The sequence below is a fragment of the Cydia strobilella genome, chromosome 21, assembly GCF_947568885.1.
Source record: "Cydia strobilella chromosome 21, ilCydStro3.1, whole genome shotgun sequence".
NCBI classification, from domain to species: domain Eukaryota; kingdom Metazoa; phylum Arthropoda; class Insecta; order Lepidoptera; family Tortricidae; genus Cydia; species Cydia strobilella.
This window is the reverse complement of record NC_086061.1, coordinates 2,419,110-2,443,714: the sequence shown is the minus strand read 5'-3', so window position 1 is coordinate 2,443,714 and position 24,605 is coordinate 2,419,110. Positions and strand designations below refer to the sequence as shown.

Genomic DNA, 24,605 nt, shown 5'->3' with positions numbered 1-24,605 from the left:
TTTGTTGTGAATGTTATTTGTTGTACCTGAAACTTAACATTAAATGGTTATAACCAACTTGTGTTTAGTTTAAATTGGTCCTTCGAACCGGATTTTGTCCTCGTTTAGTTACGTTAATGTAAGATTTACTACATCTATGACCATAAAAAAGGAGGGATTCAAATTAAATTAAAGTAATTACTTAATTACTTTCTATTTTAAGATACTACAATCTTACTGAATATTTTTATCCGAAGGTGTAATAATTAATGCACATTTAAGTGTTCTTGAGGAGTATGAGGAGTAAACATGTAGGTTTTGTCATTTTATGACGGATAGATGACTGTCGAATGTGCTGTGCCAACGGCAGTTAAGTGGCAACTCAAATCGATACTCTCACGAAGTGCTCTCATTGCTTAAAATAACCAATTAATTAACACGTACAAGCCAGACTTGCCAACGGACGAGCCCTGGCACCCGCCCAACCGCGATGCCAACTCGTCTGCCGGCTGAAATAGCTGCAATGTCGTGTAGCACCGCAATTGTTTTATGGACTTGTATTACTTCACTGTAGGAAGTTGGATTCTTGTTTATTTCATTTGTGAATGGAGTTGTGAACGTAAGGTAAGTTGGGGGAACGTTTAAATGTTTCGTGTGACGTGTTTGATAAATATAAACGAGTACTAAGCTGTTAGTGCAGGACATGCGCAATTCGATGCATAAGCATTCTGATGTTTGCTGCTGTATTCGATTTGTCTCGATCATATAGTTAGATTAAAAGTTCACTTTAAAATTAATAAATGACGATTTGCTATTAAAATGCAATCCTTTTTATTATGATTTGACTTCTTGATTGTTCAATTGAAACCTACTGATTTCACCAGCGACCTGCAATCCTATTATATGTAGCTTAGATTTGAGGTTAAAAATTTTAGGTTACACCTAGTAGAGATAACAGGTACCTATACATTTTAAAGATACTATCTTAACAAAAGTTCATATGAAGCTCCGTAAAACATGATATATACATGAGTATAGGTAGGTATATATGTACCATCGCCCACACTGTTAACTGTCAGTTCGTAAACCTTATTACAAAAGGCATAAGGTCCACCGAGTACTTAGGCAAGTACCTACCGTTACAAAGCTTTTAACGTGACTTCTTACATTCTTACTTCAGGTGCTATTAAACAACCTATAAAAATGAGTTCTCAAAAAATGCGAACCAACCTCAAGCTCTCCAGGCTCCTGTATAAATACACTGAAGAGAAAAAAGAGGAAAAACCTATCGAGGAGAGTCCAAAGCCCGTGGAAGAGGAGTACGAAACATATCCGCCTTACAACTTCTCGTGGTTCGTCGAAGGCAAGGTCGCCGCCATGGGCTGGCCGCAAACCGTGGCCAATCTGAACTACTTGGCGGACGCTGGCATCAACCACTTGATCACGCTGTCGCCCGAGAGGAGACCGCCGATCCTGGACTGCAAGAAGAAGCTTAAATGGACTGAGATAAGGATAAAAGAGTTCGGGACGCCGACGTTGCGGCAGATCATCAAGTTTATTGAAATTTGTGAGAGAGCAGAGATCAGGGGAGAGGTATGTAGGTACTTTTACTCATTTTATATTTACGTAAAGTTACAATAAACCACCAAACAAGCCACCTACGTACTTCATCAAGATCTTTAACGCTTGGCCTAGTAATCAATCTTCGAAAGAGAGCTTTGTGCTATTTTATTTTATCAGGCACCTTTTTTCTAACGCATTTAGATATGGTATGGTATGGATGGCCCTAGGAGCGACCAAAACCAACCCAAATAAAAATCCACGACCCTCATGAAAATACCCTAGCCTCGCCTCACTGATCTAAAAACTAATGCTAGCGTGGTGTCGCAGGTGATCGGCGTGCACTGCCGGCACGGGCGCGGGCGCACGGGTACGATGCTGGCGTGCTACCTCGTGCACTTCAGCGACATGGCGCCCGAGCGCGCCGTGCTCACCGTGCGCGTGCAACGCCCAGGTAAGGAGCGTTGGCTCTCCGTCATGTTATGTATTTATTAGGGCCACTTGCACCATCCCACTAACCAGGGGTTAACCGGTTAAACCTGGAGTTACCATGGTTACCAGTACAATTTGTCACTGGATTAACGGTTTAACCGGTTAACCCCGGGTTAGTAAGATGGTGCAAGTGGTGCTTAGTAATGTACAGTCACCATCCGATATATCGGATCTCTGAACACGCCTCTATTGTCAAGGCACTAGAGTGCGTGTTCAGATATTTTTGAGCACCTTGGCCGCCTTGATATATCTGATGGCGACTGTACTAACTATTGATTTGGCCGTCTAGCCAACTAATCGGCGCTCAGATGGCCGATCAATCGGCGGACTAGTCAGCTGGTCGGCCAGTTTACCAGGTTAATATTTCTAAGTTCGTATGCACTTATAGACCTGCACGTGAAGTTGATATTACAAAAATCTCCTATAGTTAATTAAATTAATAAACAGCACAAATATGTAAGAGCGCCTGTATGTAAGAGCGCGCGAAGCGTGCTGAATGTCGGGTTTCGCCCGACCTTTAAGTGTGACAGGCGCTCTGTATGTAAGAGCTGAATGTCGGGCTTCGCCCGACCTTTAAGTGTGAAGGGCGCCACAGGCGCCCTGTACGCAAGAGCGCGCGAAGCGCGCTGAATGTCGGGCTTCGCCCGACCTTTAAGTGTGAAGGGCGGTATGTAAGAGCGCACGAAGCGCCCTGAATGCCGGGCTTCGCCGCCCGACCCTTTAGTGAAGAATGTCATAAACCTCTATAATTATCCTAAGGGGTTTTTACTTTTCATATTTTTTGTTAGAAAACGCATGTGCAGGTAGGTAGGTGTGTAGGTAGGGTGGGTATAGGTAGGTGTGTGTAGGTATCGCGTCCGTGAGGCTTAGAGGTAATTATAACGCGATATCCATCCAAGGGTTATATTCATTGCATGTTGGTTGTTCAGCGGTACCTAAGACGTGTTGCTTCTAAACCCCGGAATGTATAGAATATCACTTGATATTTACCAATTGATATTGTGTATAAGATACTAATTTATATTTTATTATAAAAACTAAAAGAGACTTATTATGCATTTAACATTCTCAGGGTCCTGTGAAACCTACGAGCAAGAAAAGATCGTGTGCCACTACCATGACTGCGTGCGCGGGACCATAGAGAAACCAGACTACCGCCTCGTCGAAGACAAACTCTACTTCGACTGCTCCATAAAACACATGTTTGAAGACACCGACAATGAAGATGAAGACCAACAAATAACCAAGAAAAAGGACAAAAATGTCAAGAAAGAAACGGTCGTCAAGTTTGAAGAAGACTTCGTTGACAGAAGAGAGCTAATCAAAAAGTTGTGCGAAAAAAAAACGAACACAATGATCATCAATCATAGAATTTATTTCTAATTTTAGTATGTACAATATAACTTGAACAACTTTTAGTACTTTTGTACGGAAATAAATACATTTCACACGGTGAACAGTTTAACAAATGCACACCTCACATATCTGGTATTTAAATTGCGACAAATATTTTTATCCACGTCTATTCATCAAAAATATTTTTAAATGATTTTTGAGACAACTGGGGCAAACACAAAAGCCACAATATTTCAGGCAGTGTGGAACACGATGCTTCACCTCCGTAGGGCTCCTACTCGTATATAGGCCTAGGCGATCCTGTTGATCTGGCAGCCGAGCAGGCCGGGCTGCGCCCACGGCCGCGGCAGCACGGACAGGTTCAGCACCAGGCGCGAGCGACGCACGCGTACCTTAAATACAAATCAATCACTTAGTTTTTTATAAGTCCAGTTAATAAGTTAACATTTATGAAATTAGCACTATCAGCAGTCGCCTATAAGCTACAAAACGTGATATTGACCTTGAATATGACATATTATACTAGCTTTTGCCCACGACTTCGTCTGCGTGGAATCAGTAACAGCAGCTAGAGTAAGTTTAGCGCCTGGAGAAAGTCTTATAGCAATCATTCAATTTGGGCATAATTTATGGACACAAATTATCAGGCAGCTCATTAATTATCTCAATTCCACCATGATTCCACCCCGCTTTTCACCCTCTTAAGGGATGATTTATTTTCGGGGTAAAAACGATCCTATGTCCTTCCCCGGAACTCAAACTATGCTAAATTTCAACTAAATCGGTTCAGCGGTTTAAGCGTGAAGAAGTAACACACAGACAGACAGACTTTCGCATTTATAATATTAGTATGAATTATAGCCTCATAACAATATAGTCTGTCATGACTAACGACAAGTATATCCGTTCTCTCTTTTCTTGAGTCAGCTGTAAGGCCATAAAGTATAGGGTGTTTCTCAATCATTTTTAGCCACACTTTGTAAGATAAACATAGTAGTATGTACGAACCAAACAACTATATTTTAATAAATTTCGGCAGATAACGAAGTTTTTTATGAGAAAAAAAAATTTTTTTGCTTCATATTCTGAGTTGGTTGTCTCTTCTTCCTTGCGTTTTCCCGGCATTTTGCCACGGCTCATGGCAGCCTGGGGTCCGCTTGGCAACTAATCCCAAGAATTGGCGCTGGCGTAGGTACGAGTTTTTACGAGAGCAATTGCCATTTGACCTTTCAACCCAGAGGGGGAACTAGGCCTTATTGGGATTAGTACGGTTTCCTCACGATGTTTTCCTTCATCGAAAAGCGACTAGTAAATATCAAATGGTATTTCCTACAAAAGTTCCGAAAAACTCATTGGTACGAGCCGGGGTTTGAACCCGCGACCTCCGGATTGAAAGCCGCACGCCCTTACCGCTAGGCCATCAGCGCTTAGTAAAAGCTTTTCAGTATGACCAACTTCGCAAATATGATTAACACTCGAAGATTACCTGTACACGCTGGCCCACGGAGTGCGACACGACGTCATGCACCTGCGACATGTCGTTGAAGTTCTGTGCCGTGATGGACCCGAACTGGATCACCTCGTCGCCGACACACAACCCCTGCAAGTAAAATAATATGGACCGTTGGGTACTCATTAACACAATCATGCTGTCCTAGTATGCAAACAATTCCACAATATTTAATCTTAAACTAACTAAAGATCATAATCTCACACTGAAAACAGCTATGTAAACAGGTTACTTAGTATTTAAAATACTACACAAAATTATCAGTTTTCATGGTTATTAAGTGTATATTATCATAGAGTAACTTATACTAGAGCGGTACTGTCATAGTAAATTTTGTAACCCCAGTAAATTCACTGCCATCTGTCGACACACTTTAAAACTAAAAATGAAGATTTATAAAAATACGATAAAATGTATTCAAATATAGATAAATGATTGCATATTCGAGCGAGCGATAAAGATAGCGAAATTTCGGATTCGCGTTTCCCGGTAGGTCCTCTGTAAACAAACCGCCTTGATGCATCAATGTCATATTTCATTATCTCTGAAAACTTGACAAAAACCTGTTAAAGGTACAGTATGTACCTACAGTTACTCTATGGTTTACTAAAAAGGGCAGTGCTGCACTCTGGTGGCAGAACATTGCAGTAACATCCCCTATTCTAAAACAAAAATTGCTTGTATGAATGACTAGATTGCGTTGGAATAGCAACTTTTATAATAAGTGTGCCACTGTCAGATGTACTACTTAATTTTTAGGGTTCCGTACCCAAAGAGTCAAAACGGGACCCTATTACTAAGACTCCACTGTCCGTCTGTCTGCCTGTCATCAGGCTGTATCTCATGAACCGTGATAGCTAGACAGTTGAAATTTATTTTCACAGATGATGCATTTCATAACATAACAACAAGTACTAAAATGTACGGAACCCTCGGTGGGCGAGTCCGACTCGCACTTGTCTGGTTTTGTTAAACAAGTTTAACATTTCATTATTACTAGTTACTATGTGAATACTCACTGCATCATCGGCTGGAGACCCATTGTGGACAAAAGAAACCCTTGCAAACACCTGACGGTCATCGTCCACCTCCATAGGGCTATCTGCTTGATGATGTGTCCCATTTCCGTTCATGTGTAGGGATTCAAGAGCTTGGGCAGCAGAACCTTCCCCAGTGGACCCCATGAGGTCTGCATGTACCTCAGCCAACCCCTTCTCTATTCTTCTCATTAGGGCTTTGTGGTCATTCTGGAGACCTAGAATATTTTCTTATAATTATTTTATTTTTATTTTATTCATTTAAGGATCACCAACAGATAATACATATAGACTAGTACATTAGAACAAGGATAATTAACATTACTGATGTTTAGCCACTTACAGGTGACCACAGCTCACACATGTATATTTCAAAGAGAGTATATAAACAACTAATATAACTTATTGAATAAATTAACTTAAATATTAGATTTACTTAAGGTAGAGAAGATAAACAAGAAAACATGCAGACATTGACTTTTAGACTGTAAACAGAATCAGAATCTGTGTATATAGAAGCAAATACCTAGAGAATCCATGCATACTGGAGGAGGCAGCTAGCAACCTGAAGACTTTGCTAGGCTTCGTGGAGGAGCTGGGGTGGTTAGAGTAGCGCTACGCTACCCCGTTTCACGCAAAATAGGCACATTTGGATGTCGATTTGCAGAAAATGCCCAGCAAAACTAACTAACTCAAACACTAGTCAGTAGAAAAAGGCGCGAAATTCAAATTTTCTATGGGAGATAACCCTTCATGCCTAAATTTTTTTAATTTACCGCTACTAACCATTCAACATCAAACATCAAACATTTATTCAGCAAATAGGCCACAGGGGCACTTTTACATGTAAATTTTTTTTTTTTTGAAGCTTTCTTTGCCCTTTCATTATTCATAAAACTTAGTAAACACAGACAGTATGGACACACAACTTTTTTTTTCCTATTCATGGCTTTACTCCTCACTAAGTTTAGCAAGGTGGATTCTGCCAATATTGAGGTGTAGACTTGACTTGTGAGACGAGAATGTTTGGTGGATACACAATTATCAACAGCTTGTTAAATCTGATAGGTGTTTGCTTTCTTTAAATTCTGCAACCATTCTTACTAGGAAATTTTAAGTATTCATTTAAAATACACATACCTAGTTGTAGTTGGTCTTTAGCCCAGTCCTACATTTATTTTATAGGTCGCAGGTAAAATCCTCAAAGCCCCATCGGCATCAAACTGCGAGATCGCGTGCTTGGATGAGGCCAGGAGTGCCTGGCTAACTGAACTGCCAGATGTGCCATCTAAACCCAAGAGGCAAAGGGCCTGGGACAACTTAAGCCTCCACTGCCGTTCTAAAATCTCTAATTGACACGTTGTCGGGAAGGGACCGCACAAGGCTCCTAGCTGTGTCTAGACCAGAATCTGGACAATGGCTGCACGCCTATCCTTAACCCAACACCGGCACTTTCATTGACCCGAACACGCTCAGAATCGCTATCGGTCTCCGGGTCGGGGCCGATGTAAGTGTGGACCACAGCTGCACCTCTTGTGGAGCCTCCGTTGATCGCCTCTGCCACCATGGACTCGCCTGTTCCTCGGGCGCCGGCCGCCTATCCCGTCATGCCGCTCTAAACGACATCCTGAGGAGAGCGCTCATCAGCGCCAACGTCCCTGCGGCTCTGGAGCCCAAGATCGCAAGGGATATCGGCAAGTGCCCCGACGGGATGTCGTTGATCCCCTGGCGGATAGGCCGCGCGCTGGTGTGGGACGCCACCTGCGCAAATACGTTGGCGGCGTCCTACATTTCAGCTACCAGCAAACAGGCCGGGGCGGCAGCTGACGTCCGAGAACGCTTCAAGGTAAATAAATATAGTTGTCTCGGCGCACACTACGAGTTTGTAGCATTTGGCGTCGAGACACTAGGCCCGTGGGGTAGGGGGGCACAGGGGCTCCACAAGGCGCTCAGCAAAGGCCTAAGGGAGGCCTCAGGTGACCCACGCGCAGGCGGCTTTCTCGCGCAAAGATTGGCCATAGCAATCCAGCGCGGGAACGCTGCCTGCGTGATGGGCACCCTACCAAGGGCACAAAATTTTGATAGATATTTTTAATTTTTAGCTTAAGTTATTATAATTGTAGTTAGTTTTAGTTTTAATATTCATTTTATAACACTTATTATCAATGTCTAATGAAGTCGACCGAAGCATAAAACTAGCATGGAGTAAGTACTGGTCCTTAAAAACAATATTTAAGTCACAACTCCCCATACACTTAAAAAAGAAAGCCATGGACTCAATAGTACTCCCAACACTACTATATGGTTGCCAAACTTGGACACTTACCAAAGACATCATACAAAAGATAAATGTTTTCCAGAGAGCTACAGAGAGAAGTATGCTTAATATTAAAAAACGTGACAGAAGAAGAAACTGTGATATTAGGAAAATAACAAAAGTAACAGACGCAGCCGAACTTGCATGTAGACTGAAATGGAGATGGGCAGGCCACATAGTAAGAACAACCGACAATAGATGGAGCGAGAAGATTCTACATTGGTATCCACTTGAAGACAAGCGTGCAGCCCACCGGCCAAAGCAAAGATGGGTTAATGATATTACCAAAGTGGCTGAACATGCTTGGACCCGTAAGGCTAAAGACAGGACACACTGGAAGGAGCTGGAGGAGGCCTTTGCCCGACACTGGGTACCTCAATAGAAATAAATATATAAATTAATTCATTAAAATGTAAATTGTAACGTAACTATGTAAATGAGAAATAAAGGCTTTATTATTATTATTATTATTTGTATCTCCTTGGATATCACGGGCCTATAAATCCCGGTCTTTTGATAGGCTTGCGTGGGGATATAGATCCAACACGTAGAGGCCCCTTGGAGAGCTTTAATGTCATGTAGAACGCCTGCTGGAACCCGTTCACAGGCGCAACAATAGACACCCATGAACCGGTCGCAGCAGGCATTGGGACTATTGCAGAAAAAGTGAACAGTATACCGGTCTATGGATTGAAGTTTGGGTGGGCAATGAGACTGGGCTATTGTAAAGAACTCCGGACACCTGCCATAACAATGTTAATACACGTTATCGCGGCAGGTGGTGACTTGCCGCTGACTAGATGGGCCCCTGAAACTGCCGTCGTGAAGACGACCAGGAGCAACACCGGTGTGAGCGGCTCAGGGGTGTCGAGAGGTGTGCGCCGCTTTCTACCCAGTGACTGTTAACAGCCACTGTGCCAACTCGCGTCTTATGCATCTTTCACTTCCACCCCTGGAGCATATAGCTCTTACGACTCCCCTCTGGACGGCCAATGAAGGCAAGCCAGAGCTGAGAGTCCTGCGGGTCCCCTTGGGGTCCACTCCGACCGACGAAGACACGCCGGAGACGGAGACCCTGACCGACTCTCTGGAGCACTCGGGTCCGTGGGGTCGTCACTCCCCAACAGCTCGCCACAAGCTGCCCTGCTTAATATATAAATATATAATATATAATATAAATATTATTATTATTATTATCAATGTATTATTGGTCATTTGTAAATACTATTATGTACGATACTCACAGATGATCTGATGCCGAGCATGTCGCACTTTGTACACATCTATATCATTCCGCGGAAACCCATCAGCGTCAACCAGCGAGTCGTGCATACCAACATTGTTGGTTTCCAACACCGCCGTCTGATCGCGAATCTCTCTCTCTAGTCTATTCTTCTCCTCCATGAGTGTCAGTACTCGGTCTCTCGCCGGCCCGTCCATATTAAATCCAACCATATTTCTCCAAAAAGTGTGAAATAATCGGAATTCTATTATGAAATTTATGATTGTTGATGAACTTGACTTGCGTTTTTTTTGTTATGACAGTTCAAATCTGACGTCATTTTGACGTTTCAGTGTGTTTGAGGTGAATTAAGAACCGCTTATTCGATTAGGGGATTTACATTTTTATTTTAAATGTTCTTAATCAGTGTTTTGGCGGCTTTCTCTGAAAATGGTAGAGGTCAAGATCCTCGGAAAATTTCATTCCCAACATATTCCCAATCCAATAAGTAAAACAAAAAAAAACTAGGTTGAATATTGCCAGCTTAACAAAAAACGGTATATAACTGGTTAAAAAGCAGCAAAAGTAGCACCTATAGAAGTGGCCTACGGCTACCGCGTGTGCCCGTGAGGGACAGAACATACGCAACGCTTCAATATGATTCAAATATGATTGTTAGAGTAGATTTGTAGCCCACCATAAACCACAGATTATTAACTAGTTACTTGGTGGTTACTTGAAAGGGCTGGCCGTTAATAAAAAAACCGGCCAAGTGCGAGTCGGACTCACGCACCGAGGGTTCCGTACTTTTTAGTATTTGTTGTTATAGCGGCAAGAGAAATACATCATATGTGAAAATTTCAACTGTCTAGCTATCATGGGCGTAGCCACGGTGGGGCAAGGTGGGGCAGTTGCCCCACCCTGATCTCTGACCGCTTCTGGTCTGACCAGAAAATTAAATATTAATTTAGGTAATTTAAAAATTACTCCGCGAATCAAGCGCGCATGCACAGAGATCGTGTCTTTTATAGTTTATAGTTTTTTGTTTATTAGAGTTATTTGCGATTTCCGGACGAAGTTAAGCCAGTCCAGACGGGAGCAATTTTTCGCCAATCTGATTAGATTGTCTGATGAAATCAGGTGGTGCGGACGCAAACGCCAATATGGCTCGCTGATTTCGACCACCGATTATGACCGATATTACTGAAAAAAATTGAGGTGCATACACAAGAATACCAATTTATGACGCTAGTATTTGGGGGCATTTGTTCAATTTAGAACGCTCAAATATTTAAAAATAAAAAATATTTAAACGATTAAAAAATGCCCCCCAAATACTAGCGTCACAAATTGGTATTCCTGCGCCCGCACCCCATTTTATCGGTAATATCGGTCATAATCGGTGAGCCAAATTGGCGTTTGCGTCCGCACGGCCTGATTTGACTGGACAATTTAATCAGATTAGGGAAAAATTGTCTCCGTCTGGACAGGCCTGAAGTTAGATTATTTACAGGCCTTTTTTCTTCCTTGTTAGTACCTATTAATTATTAAATCTACCCTAGTCTTGTGCTATTTTCACAACTACAAGATAGTAAGGACATTTTTTTTTCTGTTACTACTGCACTCAACCCCTGGTTTACCAATAAAAATAAACTTGGGTTCGAAACAAAACAGCCTACGTACACTAAAACTAATAATTGAAATACTCCGTAAAAGTATCGAATCGAAAAAAAAAAAACTGAATCGTAATATGATTTGCCTTATGGGAATATAGTTCAGATCCAGAATCCGCTTTCAACTTTTACTATGTTATTTAGTATTGGGTTTCCAAAACTGCCGGGAGACAGCGGCGCCGGCCATCTACTTCAGCGGAATGACTCCCAAACTGCATTGCACATACACATGTGGGGTATTAAATATTCTATATTTAATTTCTACACTGTAGTAGTTTAAGAGCAATTTACAAAAGAAATCAAAATGTAGTAAAAAAAAAATTCGATTATTTGGGTTTTACAACCAAACCAAAAGTCGGACGTTAAAGCGATGTACTACTACAATATTAAAGATGATGTCTCAAGCCATAAACAGATATCAAAAAATCAAAATCAGACCAAAAATGAAAAAAAAATTGTACCAAAATATAGGTTAAAGTATAAAATATAAAAGTATAAAAAATCCAAATTGGTCATTTTCAAGTTTTGGGGACCCAATACCATGCCCAACAACATACTAAAAGTTGATGGCGGTTTCCGGATCTGAACTATCTCTTCGACCGTTTCCCATAAGGCATAAGTACTATTTATCCGCTCCTCTTTCCCCTAACCCTCACTCTCCTGTAGATCGAAAATATTCGAGCTGTTTCAACCGTACCCTGTATGGTAACAGGGTACGGTTGAAACAGCCTCCCCTACTTCTGCCCCACCCCTTAAAAAATGCTGGCTACGCCCATGCTAGCTATCATGGTTCATGAGATACAGCCTGGTTACAGACAGACAGACGGACAGACGGACGGCGGAGTCTTAGGAATAGGGTCCCGTTTTTACCCTTTGGGTACGGAATCCTAAAAAGTATTATCATTTTTTTATTTATTTCGCAACGCCTTACAATTCGAAGGTTGGAGTAGTAGGTACTAATATTATATTTCACATATGTTCACATCTGTTATACATATACTTTGTACTTTTTTCATTTGTTTTCATAAATTTCCATTGTTAGGGAACCATTGTTAGGGGGGTTGTGACCATGGCCAACTATATTGTGTTTATGTTTACCCCAGGGGCCCGGCCCGGCCCGGCCCTCACCGAACTCGCCCTAAATGTCGACCTGCGTTGGGTCGGCAACCTTTTAGGAGCCAGGGGTTAGGCGGTTAGCAAAATTGCAGCGGGCCGCACACTGTTAATAATTCGTGAATTTATAAAGCCCCTCCACACTCATTCGCGAATCGCGGCGCGAAGCCGCGTAGTCTGGAGTGAACTTTAGACGAAAGGTACTACATTGTCGCTTGTCAAGTGGGCCAGCGGGGGCTTTGAGGGCCCCGGACGCCACAATGTTTTTTTTTTCATTGGAAATTTACGGAAGCATAGGTTACATTCGTCAACACTTTAGAATAAAATAATGGGAAAACATTTCTAAATTTTTTATTTCATGATATTAGTTTGCCCGAGTTTTCGCGGTACTACTAAATGCTCGCTGTGAGTACTAAATTGTAAAGTTATGATGATATAATTGATAATTTATATAATTATCTTCTATATACTTATCTATCTAAAGCAGGGGTCGGCAACAGGCGGCCCGCGAGCCGCCTTGGCTATTTTGTATATAATTTTGACAAACGACAATACCTGATAAAGTCATAAATATAGTTGGTCAAGCAAATCTTGTCAGTTGAAAAAGGCGCGAAATTCAAATTTTCTATGGGACGATATCCCTTCGCGCCTACATTTTTTAAATTTGCCGACTTTTTCTACTTACAAGATTTGCTTGACAAGCTATATTAACAAAGTGCGGCCCGCGTCAATTTCGTTAACTACTATGTGGCCCTTGGCTGCTAAAAGGTTGCTGACCCCTGATCTAAAGTAATGATGCAATTTAATTTTGAAACCAGGGGCTGACGATGCAAATAAATCGATCCATCTAGATTTTATTAGGGTTCCGTACCCAAAGGTTAAAAACGGGACCCTATTACTAAGACTCCGCTGTCTCTCTGTCCGTCTGTGACCAGGCTGTATCTCATGAACCGTGATAGCTAGACAGTTGAAATTTTCACAGATGATGTATTTCTGTTGCCGCTATAACAATAAATACTAAAATCAGAATAAAATTAATATTTAAGGGGGGCTCCCATACAACAAACGTGATTTTTTGCGTAATGGTACGGAACTTTCTAAGCTTAATACCATTTTTACTTTGGCAACCCTGAACTTAAATAATGCGTATCTGCAATATACTGTTTGTGAAAAAGGTCGAAATGTCACTACTCACTGTCATTTTACTGTCACGAACACGATTGATGTGAATGACATGTCAAAAAAGTAAATAGATAACAATAAAAAATGAACGAGTAGGATGTTGTTTAATAGGAAAATACTTATACTTGTTGATTGGAACTGTTGAAAAGTGCAAAACAATGGCTTTGCCGGCTGCCCAACCAGCGGAGGTTCTGAGAGCGTGGCAGAAAGACGACCACTATGAGAAGCAACTTGCGGGATCTATGGCTAGGCTTATGCCTTCAAATCATGCATCTAAAGCCGTTCCCATATCTTCCCTGCTTTATAAATCGTTCACTACGCTAAACGACTTGCAGACTCTCGGCGAAGAATACTCCGGAATCGTTCAAGTGGACGAAACGTACCATAAACTCCCAACATTCGGCAATAGACTTCTCAGTATCTTATTATCAGCCTTTGGTGAAAATTTGACAAGAAAGGTACTTCGTTACGCTGAAACTGCCGTTGAACAAAATGCTACGTTAAAGCCTGCGGTCCAAAACTCGTTAGTAGTGTTGTTTAAGGCTGTGGCTAATATGTTGCCGCAGTTTGAAAGCATACACAGAGCTCTGTGTTATATTAGCGGTGGGCCTATACAGCTTGGGAAGACCGCTTCAGGGATTGATTACGTGCAAGTTAGGCCAGCCGCTGCAGCATACTATGCTCATTTAAGGTTATTAGGTATGGTAACACTGCTGCATGCTTTCGTTTCTTGTGGTCAGAGCATTTATCAGGCTAAGAGACACATGGACCAAATGAGAGAGTTTCCTAATGAAGTTGATAGTAACAAATCCTGTGTAGCATGCTTGGAAGAGATAGTTCAGCCTTGTGTGCTGCCTTGCGGACATATCTTTTGTATGGAGTGCAGTTATGGAGCGTTGGAAACATGCGCATTATGTCGCACACCATTTTTGAAGAATAGTGTTGTGCCTCTTATGAACTATTCTCCATGACGTAAATGTTTTTAGAACTTGTATAGAGTATGTGTGGAAAGAGAAGTTGTGAAACGTATGTGATCCAATACATTCTATGAACCTTTCTGCACATACTCTAACCAAAGGTAAAGCAAGGGCAAATGTGACAATAGTACATTGTGATACAAGTGTGCTACATTGGTCATTACATTCGAGGCGATATAGCGAGCGCGCAATAAGAAAGCCGATGTGTGTAATGACCAATGCACATGCGTTTCATATGATGTTTTTCAACACACTTGCGAGGAAAAAAAGGAAACTTACATATTATTCGAATATTTATTGTTAAAACAGTAAAAGTCTTGCATCTGTCATACTGCCTGCAGACTCCTCTCGCCTGCCGCAGGTGGGCCGGCCGGGCTCCGGCAGGCGGTCGGCCAGGCACCGGCGCCCGCCAGTCCGTGTTGTAAAATCTACTCGAGAAATTTAAGAAGGCTCTGTTTCCATACAAATTATTTGTGATCTTCTTAAGTCAGTCGGATTTCATTAATTACCTAACAATATAATCTATAAAATAATGAAAAAGCACGCGTGTTAATATCTAGTATTATGAGCCTAAAAGCAGTTCAATAACTTGCATGTTACGAGCAAGTGTGTTGAAAGATAAGTTATAGTTAAGTAGTTAATATTGTATATTGTAAATAAAAGGGTTTATTTTTATACAATAAGTGGTTGGGTACTTTGTAAATAAAGAGTATATTTCTTACAAGTATTATATAGTTTCATTCTAATAAGTATGATCAAACAACAATCCATACTAATATTATAAATGCGAAAGTCTGTCTGTCTGTGTGTTCCCTCTTCACGCTTAAACCGCCGAATCGATTTAGATGAAATTTGGCATAGAGATAGGTTGAGTCCCTGAGAAGGACATAGGATAGTTTTTATCCCGAAAATCATCCCTTAAGAAAGTAAAAAGCGGGGTGGAATTGAGATAATTAATGAAGTGTCTGCTAATTTGTGTGCATAATATGCTCAAATTGAATAATTGCTATAAGACTTTCTCCAGGCGCTATTCTTACTCTTGCTGGGGTTACTAAGTCCACGCAGAGGAAGTCGCGGGCAAAAGCTAGTTTACTATATTTTTGATTTAATTCAGTTCAAGCGGATATTTTCTAAAACAAACCAAAAGGAGAAAAGCGAAATCTTTACAATAATACGATGGCGGATAAACGAGTGGTCAGTCACAACTTTAATTTAATGCTTAATACATTATAAATGTCCAAACGTGACTTATATAATTCATCAAGCGGATTAATGAAGTCAAGCGTAATTTCTATTATTCAGCCCATGGCTGAATTAACGGGCACGAGTGTACAGATTTACAGCAGTGCGCTGCTGTGTAACTGCATAAAAGGTCACAGTCACACTTGGTACAACTGTGGCCTGTATTAATGCTGATATAGGTACGAGTATACTCTGTAAGCTGAGTAATTGGCGTAGAAAAGTGCACCTTTAAGCAGCACAAAGCTTTATATATTTGTTAATAAACTTCACATCGTGACTGTTTGTGTTATATCGGTCCGTATGTTCTCTCTTAAAATGAAGTGCTTTAAAGGTACACCTGTGAACCATTCTTCAGAAAACTGCACCATTTGTGTCCACCAAAATGCGCTTATGCAGCTGATAGGGCACACGTTACTACTTAATATGCAGCTGATAGGGTACAACATTACTAAAGGCTGAATAACAGTGAACCTGTGGTGTCTTTGTAGCGCGTAATAGGATCGCAGTACAGAATAATGCATTATATTGTATCACGTTATTTCTTATGCAGCTATTGCAGTCCGAGTGAACACTAATAACTCGTTACAACCGATGTGGCCTAGTGTGGAATTATACATATAATTCCACACTAGGCCACATGTGTGCTACTTGGGTGGGTCCCCACGGCCCTAGCCCCTAACGTTTCGTTTCGACCCCAAAAGAATCAAATATGTAGCCACTGCCGAGCGTGGTGTACTTGCGCCGTTTGCTATCCTCGGCTGTTGAGGCCGCATGACCAGCCCCAGTGCTGCGGGCGCAGCACGGTCGCATTTTTATCGCTTGTCACCATGCCTGTCACGTTCTAACAAGTATGTAAGTGCGAAAGCCACGGGCATAGTGACAGGCGATAGAAATGGAACCATGCTGCGCTCGCTGGTGCCCGGTAAGTGGGACGTGGCATAAGTGTCTACTATCTATTTGATGCGATCTGTACAAAAAGCATTGGCTAAAGCCCTTATTACATTTACACAATCGCTAAAAAGTTAGAGTTTGTCGTATCGGCTCGTTTTGAGAGCACTCCCCTGACTGCCGCAGCCAGTATCGGAATCCTCGGCGTCGACATTTCGAGTGAAGTCCAGTTCCGCGGCCATTTAGAGGGTAAGGCCAAATTAGCCTCAAAAAAGCTCGGTGTGCTCAACAGATCGAGACAGTATTTCACGCCGGCCCACCGCCTACAGCTGTATAAAGCGCAGGTTCGCCCACACATGGAATACTGTTCTCATCTATGGGCAGGGGCACCCCAATACCAGCTTCTCCCTCTGGACCGCATCCAGCGAAGAGCGACTCGAATTGTCGACTGCCAGCGTACTTCGGAGCGGCTTGACTCCTTGGCGCTGCGTAGAGATGTGGCCTCGCTCTGCATTTTCTATCGCGTGTATAACGGGGAGTGCTCCGAGGAATTGTTCGGATTAATCCCTGCAGCTTCTTTTCGCCATCGCCCTACGCGACAACATTACCATCCCCACCACTTAGATGGTTGGCAGTCCTCAACTGTGCGTTTCTCTAGAAACTTCCTGCCTCGCACAGCTAAACTGTGGAATGAACTGTCGCCTGCGGTATTTCCGGACCGATATGACCTTCAAACCTTCAAGAAAAGAGCGTATTCCCATCTTAAAGGCCGGCAACGCACTTACAACCCCTCTGGTGTTGCGGGTGTCCATGGGCGGCGGTAATCGCTTTCCATCAGGTGATCCGTCTGCTCGTTTGCCTCCTATTTCATAAAATAAAACAAATAAATAAATAAGCACTTTTTGTAGGGAGCCCGACTGGCTTTCCTACAAAAAGTGCCCAGACAACTTGTTGATGTAATAAGCACTTTACCTGGATGTTTACCCTATTGTAATTCAGAGTAATTTTAAGATATCTTAATATTTAAGTTGTTTTACCGCCATTGAAGTATACTGGCGTAAACAACTCCACTGGCAGTTAACTTAATATTATAAACTTTCTTAGGTAGGCTTGCTTAAAAAATATGTCATAGTTAATTCTATTTATACAGGTGTTTTTAGGGTTCCGTACCCAAAGGGAAAAACGGGACCCTATTACTAAGACTCCACTGTTCGTCTGTCTGTCTGTCACCAGGCTGTATAATCATGAAGCGTGATAGCGAGACAGTTGAATTTTTCACAGATGATGTATTCTGTTGCCGCTATAACAACAAATACTAAAAAGTACGGAATCCTCGTTGGGCGAGTCCGACTCGCACTTGTCCGGTTTTTTTATTGTACCTATAGTAATGATTCAATTCTGATTTTACTGTAATTTTATGTAATATGGGCAAATGAGTCTGAAATAAACGATATTTTATTAATTATTATTTTGAGGGAATTCATAATAAAACTGCTATATTATTTGTTATTATTTTATATTTTGAAATCAAAAATGAGATTTTAAACACTGTAGCTCTTCAGAATCATTATTTATTTTATACAAAAAATATTGCAAACTTTTTAGTTGCTTTGATTTTACATTTAACAAATATAACAATGATTTAAATAAAAATGACCAGATTAATAGTTTAATAACTAATAATAAAGACTTAACTGTAGAGTCAGATTTAAGATAAAAATTAACAAATATAAGTGTGAGTGTTGGTTAACATTTTTTTTATAAAATGAAGGAAGGTTACATTTTAAAGCATTACATTTCATACATCAAAGTTATTCTTAGCATTTAGAAGTAATGTCTTTTTGCGACAACGTGTACTTTTGTTAAATCTCTTAAACATAAAAGTCCGTTTGGAATTATTTTCATGAGCAGATATTTTACACATAAAAGGCACACCGCTTTGGCGATAGCAGTGTGCACTTCATGATCTTTGTTAACCAAATAACACTTTATTCCCGTTATAACAAGTAATTGTGCAATATCACCGTATAAATATAATAACATGTACATAATGTGTACATCATATGATATCAAATGATAACCATGAAATCATTCATACCAATAAAAGTGAACACAAAAGAATTAAAAGTGAAATAATAAAGACATGATTGTGCATACAAAATTAATCACTCAACGACTATTTATCACCTTAACAAATGACTGGCCAACATTTGTTATTGGGCTATCAACACACGAAGTCTGGCGTTAACGACGCGCGTGAATTTGACCAATACAAACGCTGGCCCGGCATTACATACTCAATAGTTCGTTTACAAAATGGTCCCTAAAAGAAAAACAATATTACAAAAAGGTTACAAAATCACACTTTTCCGTCCAGCCAGTCTCAATAGAGAGACCGTAATACGTATTTTACATACAAAACATACACTAACATATGGCAACGTTGACAATAAATAAGAGAAAGGGGGGAATATTCACATTGATAAAGAAATAATATCTTGCTAAGACACAGCAAGAGTTAACTGGAGAATACTGACATCACAAAATAAATAAAGTAATCCAATGTGCACAAAACTGCACAGATTGTAGAAAAAAATAAGTATACAAGGCAACAAGTGCAGACTTTACGTTTTACTACTACCATCTATTAACTTTTACTTAACTAAAAAGCCACATTCGCAAATTCGTTCTTTTATAAAATTAAGCTTTGCTTAATTCGCGAATCGGTTAATTCTCGGTTAGTATTAATTATAACATTCTCTATGCTCATGACAGTCGCAACGACTCAAATAGATTTTTTAAAAGATGGAATAAATTTACATATATTTGGCCTAGACATCAAATACAATCAAGCGAAGAAAGAAAAATCGTGAATACGTAATATCACAAGTCAAAGCGACTCTCACCACACAGGTAACTATTATCCGCAAACTTCACTATAAGGAAAAAAATATCTTCGGAAGATATTTTTTCTTTAGCAGTGTAATTAGAGCGGTAAGTATTATTTTAATATCGTCCTTAAATCGTCTACAACCTGAAAGGCTCGCGCTTCTCGATCGTTCTCGAAGATGCGTGCGTGCCGCGGCGAGAGCCCGGCGCGGGCGCGGGCGCGGCACTGGCACTACTGGCAGGCGCTCCGCTGTCGGACGCGTCCGACGCCTTCCGCAACAACCGCGACACCGCCGTCTGCTGCCCCGGCCGCACTGGCGTCGTGCTGCCGGATGGTGTCCTTTGCCTGTCACATGTCACATTACAATCTGATTACACTTCGTTCTAACTCTGATCTCGCATCATGCACCACTGCTACGAACAAAACCAAACTAAATGAAAATAACCAAAACCACAACATTCTATGCTAAACTTTTGAAATAAATTCTAACCTACATAACAAAATGAAATAAGAAATTCAAATAAAACAACACATCCCAAGAAAGGCGGAATGGAAAGAAACACAAGCAACAATCATAAAGTGGCATTACCTATTGGAATTACTGTTAGTATTGTGATCCTTAAGCACTGGTATACGGCTGCGGCCGGGAGTGTGGGTGTGGCCATCGGTCGAGGCAAAGGACCCGCTCCTAAGAGTTAGCGCGCGAAAGAACAAGTAGATTAGTCACAGACAGAAGAAATAAGTATAAATGAGAATCAATGCATGTACTAGAAAACATTAGTAGTTTGGGTTGCCTTTAATAAATCACAAACATTATTCTCTAAAAATTAGTGATAGAAAAGAAGTAAACTATACGACTTATAAAAGTAGGTATTATTAATAAATTCGGATCAGATGATTAAAGAGGTAAAGAGTACGTGCATTAACGTAGGTAATAGTAATACATAATATAACATGATGTATGAACAGTATAAACAAATAATGTGTTCAATAAATGTAACAGCATGAATATGAATATAAAAAGTGTAAGCCAAACATCAGGAAAGCAAACATGAAGTGTACACTTTGTGGAATTTGTGCAGTTAGTTTGGAAGCATGGGTATGAGCTGATGAGTTAATACTTAATACGTGTAAGTATGATTTACCAAATATAATTTATACAGGAGGAAATGACAAAGGTACTAAGCGCAAAATGACCCAGGTTGTGTATAGAATGAGAGAAGTGATATGAATTTTCATTGCGGCGACCGGGCATCAAGCATGTTTTATTCCATAATGAATGATTAATGAATATCGAAACATGATGATCAACTGAAAATCCAAAATTCAACGGGCAACAATCAAATGTTCGGGCCAATAACGAAACTAGCATTCTACAAGCTTGTACCCTTTGATGTCTCGCTGGGTCGGCTTTGATGCATCGCCACTCGACTCGCTTATGTTACTCTCATATTCATTGTCGCTCGTCATTCCCGATATGCTGAATAACGAGGAGTCATCCTCCGGACTTCTCTGCTCGGATTTCCTCGAAGGGTCTTGAGAGGTAGGACTGGGTTCCTGGGACATTTCTCGGGATTGGGATTTTCGAGATACTTTTAGTCGTCTCTCGACTGACGGGGACCTCTGTGATCGGGTGCCCACGTACACTGGGATTTTTGTAGAGCCCTGGGTATGGAATGCGGGATGAGTGTGAGACGTAGATTTGGGAAGTTCGGAAACCATTGAGGATGGTTGGGAATGTGTCGAGCTGTTATTTCGTATCCATTTTCAGATTCGATGCATGCGGAAGGAACAAAAAATACAAATTTAATTATCACCTTCAAAATTGTCTACCTACAAATTTATTAGTTCTATCGAAAACGTGAAAACGTAAGCTGTGTTAATATTATACTAAATACGGTCATGCCGCCATTTTAAGTTTTAAATTTCCTTAACGAAAGGCCTCGTTGAACATACCACACAATACGTAGGTACAAAAATCCACCACCACCAGAAAATGTAGAATGTTCTCGTAAGCATATGCATGATGACGAATCAAAATACAATGTGTGCTGTCCAGATTTCAAATACTGCCAGTTGCTGCTTCACTACTATCCCTAATCCCTTTCAAGCGACGTGCTTCCACAATCGTGAACACCCAAACAAACTGCACGGACACAACCTGTTCCAAAATGTATAAATTCTTTATCCTTTATTTCTACTATCCTGAAAATACCAACTCTCAATAGCTTGGCCGTATAAGGCCGTTGTAATTTGTTGGACAACAAATTTAATTACCGAACTTTTATTATTTGAAACAGATTACGTTCGTCTGGCTGGTCGTGACGTGACACGTGAACAAACTCTCAATCATTGGCTGATGGCTGTACCTCACGAGCGCCGACACCGGCGACAGTGTTGGTATACTGGACGTGCGGTACATCGCTCCGCTAGGGTACCTGTTCGTGCGCACAGCACTGTTTAATAACACTTAACAATATCGCTTCTAAAACATTTAAACGATAGCTTCCTGCAAGATTATCTCTATGGAGGTAATTTACTATTATTGGATTGCATGGATGTAGGTAATCACGGTTAAAATTAAATAATTTCATGGTTTTAACTCACTTGCCTAAACCGTGAAAACAACACAAGTGAGCACAACAGTTTAAATTCGAATACAACAGTTAAATATAATATTAAATGTCATACCGATGACAATTTAAAAACAACAAATTTTCTAGATTATCTGCACCCGTGCATGTGCATGTGCATGTTTTAATTATGTAATAAATAGTTGGTACCTTCCACTAGCTGGCGTGAGGAGGCCGGTGGGAGTGCGGGGCCGGGAGCCGCCGTTGGGCGTGAGCGTGGCCGCGCCGGCGCCGAGCTTGGCCGCGTTGGCCGCCGCGCGCGCCGTCGATGTGCGCGTGTTCGTCACTTTGCGCATCGGTATGCGGGAAGGCGTTAATACTTCATCTGCAAAGATAGCAACAAAATTAACATAAATCAACGGCAAAAAACATATATTTATTAATTTTTATTGTGAGTTCTACGAACCTGTACTATCTAATGAGAGATTAGAGCCATGTCTCGAAGGAGGCTTGGAACCTGTCCTCGATCCTGGTCTAGAACCTGGCCGTGAACCTCCAGGAGTCAATGTTGATCTATAAAGAAATAGTTTGAGTGATTAGTATGAAGTCGTACATATTTCAACCAAAGCTCTCTATGCATTTAATATGTTGTATTATAACATTATAGGACTTACCTTGGCACACTGGGCTTCCTATATCTTGCGCCGAGTCCACTGGCGACTTCGTTATCGCTGAGGGAGTCGGGCGTTCCAGCGCTAAGTGATGAACGCGAGGCACGTCCTTGCACTCCGCCCGACATGGGCACCGAGCGCGCCGTACGTTCGCGCACCTAAACGTTACATCGACTTGAAAATACTGTTCTTCGCTATGCGGATTAAAGATGATGTGCAAAGTGTATTTTTTACGGATGCCTTTGCACTTCTTCTCTCATCCGCAACATTTTCGACATGCCATTAGTAATCACAATCAAATTTAAGTGAATAAGTTAATGTAGATCATATGAATGTAATTATAATTTGACAACGTATATTTTATGTATTTTTACATTGTATTTGAAAATTACATATCACTGTTTCATATTGTCATGCCAATTGCTAAGCTATAATGACTATCACATTGAAGGTCGCCAATCTCATTACTAGTAAACATTGACAATGGACTTACACAAAAGACAAATAAACAAAAATACAGAGCTGCAAAACGGAATGATGTCAAAAGTGCAAAATGAACCGCGGCACTATCACGAGGCCTATACTTATATTACCCAGTGGTATCCTGGAGAGGGTTGGTAGCCGTGGTAATGCGTGTAGTGATGCGCACCCGGCGTCGTCGAGCCCTGAGATCTTGAGTGGCCGTATATGAAGGCCTGCTTTGTGCCGTGCGTGGAACCGACGTGCAGCGGGTATGAACACGGAAGCTCTTCTCGCTGCCTTAATGCCTCAAATATAGGCTTCAGCTGCTCCAAAAACTCCTCAGCTAAACGCACCAATGCAAAACCGGGGCAAAACATTACCAAGAGAAAGAGATCCGTTACAAAACAAAACAATTTTTGCCTTCATAGTGCCAATCGCTTCGACGAATAGCGGTACGCTTACGATTTTTTAGAAAACTTTGTTACGATTAGTCCACACGCTTAATAGACGACGCGCGATTTCACGAAATGCGGGTGTGATGGGAACGAGCAGGAAGGGGGACGAAATACGTTACCATAACATCCAAATGCGCTGACGTGCCACCTCTCCAATGCAGTGGATCCAATGAATATGCTAACAAAACAACACCAAAAACTATACGAGCCTGTGCTTCAAATGCATAGCATGATCACACTAATGCAATACGACCAAACACTACGAGCTCAACACATGCGGTAGGTACTCACGGGCCCCTTGCAAACGGATGTCTCCAACTTCATCCATGTGCAAGGTGCAGCAAACAAAGCGAAAAATTGAACATCCCAAACCGATTGCTCCCTTCAGTAACTACAGTGCGTTTTATGTAGTATGTGTGCAAATTATAACTAAAATGAACTCCTGTTGAAAATAAGAAATAATTTGTAATGTGTAGCCGTTTGTAGCCGCTTACCTTAGTGATGGGTCCGGTGGACGGAGGGGTGTTTGTGTTAGAGCGGGGCGTACGCGGTCGGAACGCGGCCATGCTCTGCGAGACTCCATCAGCCAGAATGAACTGTTCCCTCAGTTCGATGTTGGTACGTCCCTTGGCTGCATGCGGCGTCCGGTGCGTCCGGTGCGCGGGATTACAAAGGTAGGGAAAGGACAAGGTCAAAGAAAACCGTTCGGTTAAAGGGTAGGTGAAAAATAACACCAACAAGTGTTAAGAAAAGAGGACCGTGCAATGGAAGTGAGGAAAAAAACAACAAAAATCAGAACACGTCAAAACAAAACAAAATTAATCGTAAAAAATTGGGATATTTTAAACAGTGTGCAATTAGGGAAAGGAATTTCAAAATACCATTAGTCATCACTTTCACCAAGTTAGGCATCGAATATAAATCAAGCGCAAGATTTCAACTTTTATCGTTATTTTTTTTTTATAAAAAGAGGATTACCAAAATACAGCAATGTTTACTACATACA

The 24,605-nt window shown here is 41.2% G+C and overlaps 4 protein-coding genes across 4 annotated transcripts in view; 2 read left to right on the top strand and 2 right to left on the bottom strand.

The window, feature by feature from the left end:
- Positions 1 to 467: 467 nt before the first annotated feature.
- On the top strand, positions 468 to 3,488 carry LOC134751193 (dual specificity protein phosphatase 23-like). The gene is made up of 4 exons (XM_063686572.1): positions 468 to 603; positions 1,160 to 1,572; positions 1,870 to 1,993; positions 3,104 to 3,488. Exons 2-4 carry the CDS (start codon positions 1,183 to 1,185, stop codon positions 3,412 to 3,414), a joined length of 825 nt encoding a protein of 274 aa, XP_063542642.1. The 5' UTR covers positions 468 to 603; positions 1,160 to 1,182; the 3' UTR covers positions 3,415 to 3,488.
- Positions 3,386 to 9,778, bottom strand: LOC134751194 (26S proteasome non-ATPase regulatory subunit 9). The gene is made up of 4 exons (XM_063686573.1): positions 9,496 to 9,778; positions 5,917 to 6,152; positions 4,874 to 4,987; positions 3,386 to 3,779 (listed from the first exon to the last, which is right to left on the bottom strand). The coding sequence occupies exons 1-4, from the start codon at positions 9,704 to 9,706 to the stop codon at positions 3,678 to 3,680; spliced, it is 663 nt and encodes a 220-aa protein (XP_063542643.1). The 5' UTR covers positions 9,707 to 9,778; the 3' UTR covers positions 3,386 to 3,677.
- A 3,693-nt stretch (positions 9,779 to 13,471) lies between these two features.
- On the top strand, positions 13,472 to 15,145 carry LOC134751300 (peroxisome biogenesis factor 10-like). The gene has a single exon (XM_063686686.1). The coding sequence runs from the start codon at positions 13,600 to 13,602 to the stop codon at positions 14,410 to 14,412; it is 813 nt and encodes a 270-aa protein (XP_063542756.1). The 5' UTR covers positions 13,472 to 13,599; the 3' UTR covers positions 14,413 to 15,145.
- A 2,902-nt stretch (positions 15,146 to 18,047) lies between these two features.
- LOC134751067 (uncharacterized) overlaps positions 18,048 to 24,605 on the bottom strand; it is a 164,481-nt gene continuing 157,923 nt past the window's right edge. The window contains exons 97-104 of the mRNA XM_063686412.1: positions 23,276 to 23,487; positions 22,686 to 22,840; positions 22,478 to 22,584; positions 22,222 to 22,396; positions 21,808 to 21,876; positions 20,826 to 21,185; positions 20,028 to 20,126; positions 18,048 to 19,783 (exon numbers count right to left, since the gene is read on the bottom strand). Of these exons, the coding sequence (XP_063542482.1) occupies positions 19,576 to 19,783; positions 20,028 to 20,126; positions 20,826 to 21,185; positions 21,808 to 21,876; positions 22,222 to 22,396; positions 22,478 to 22,584; positions 22,686 to 22,840; positions 23,276 to 23,487 (1,385 nt within the window). The 3' untranslated portion in view covers positions 18,048 to 19,575. The remainder of the gene's footprint in view (positions 19,784 to 20,027; positions 20,127 to 20,825; positions 21,186 to 21,807; positions 21,877 to 22,221; positions 22,397 to 22,477; positions 22,585 to 22,685; positions 22,841 to 23,275; positions 23,488 to 24,605) is intronic.

Excerpts from the sequence above, each read along its gene's own strand:
- LOC134751193 (XM_063686572.1), top strand. The coding sequence starts at position 1,183 with ATGAGTTCTCAAAAAATGCGAACCAACCTCAAGCTCTCCAGGCTCCTG. Across the intron at positions 1,573-1,869 it reads GAGCAGAGATCAGGGGAGAG|GTGATCGGCGTGCACTGCCG; the intron begins GTATGTAGGTAC and ends GTGGTGTCGCAG. Across the intron at positions 1,994-3,103 it reads CGTGCGCGTGCAACGCCCAG|GGTCCTGTGAAACCTACGAG; the intron begins GTAAGGAGCGTT and ends TAACATTCTCAG.
- LOC134751194 (XM_063686573.1), bottom strand. The coding sequence starts at position 9,706 with ATGGTTGGATTTAATATGGACGGGCCGGCGAGAGACCGAGTACTGACA. Across the intron at positions 6,153-9,495 it reads TGCTCGGCATCAGATCATCT|GTCTCCAGAATGACCACAAA; the intron begins GTGAGTATCGTA and ends AAAATATTCTAG. Across the intron at positions 4,988-5,916 it reads GGTCTCCAGCCGATGATGCA|GGGTTGTGTGTCGGCGACGA; the intron begins GTGAGTATTCAC and ends TTTTACTTGCAG.
- LOC134751300 (XM_063686686.1), top strand. The coding sequence starts at position 13,600 with ATGGCTTTGCCGGCTGCCCAACCAGCGGAGGTTCTGAGAGCGTGGCAG.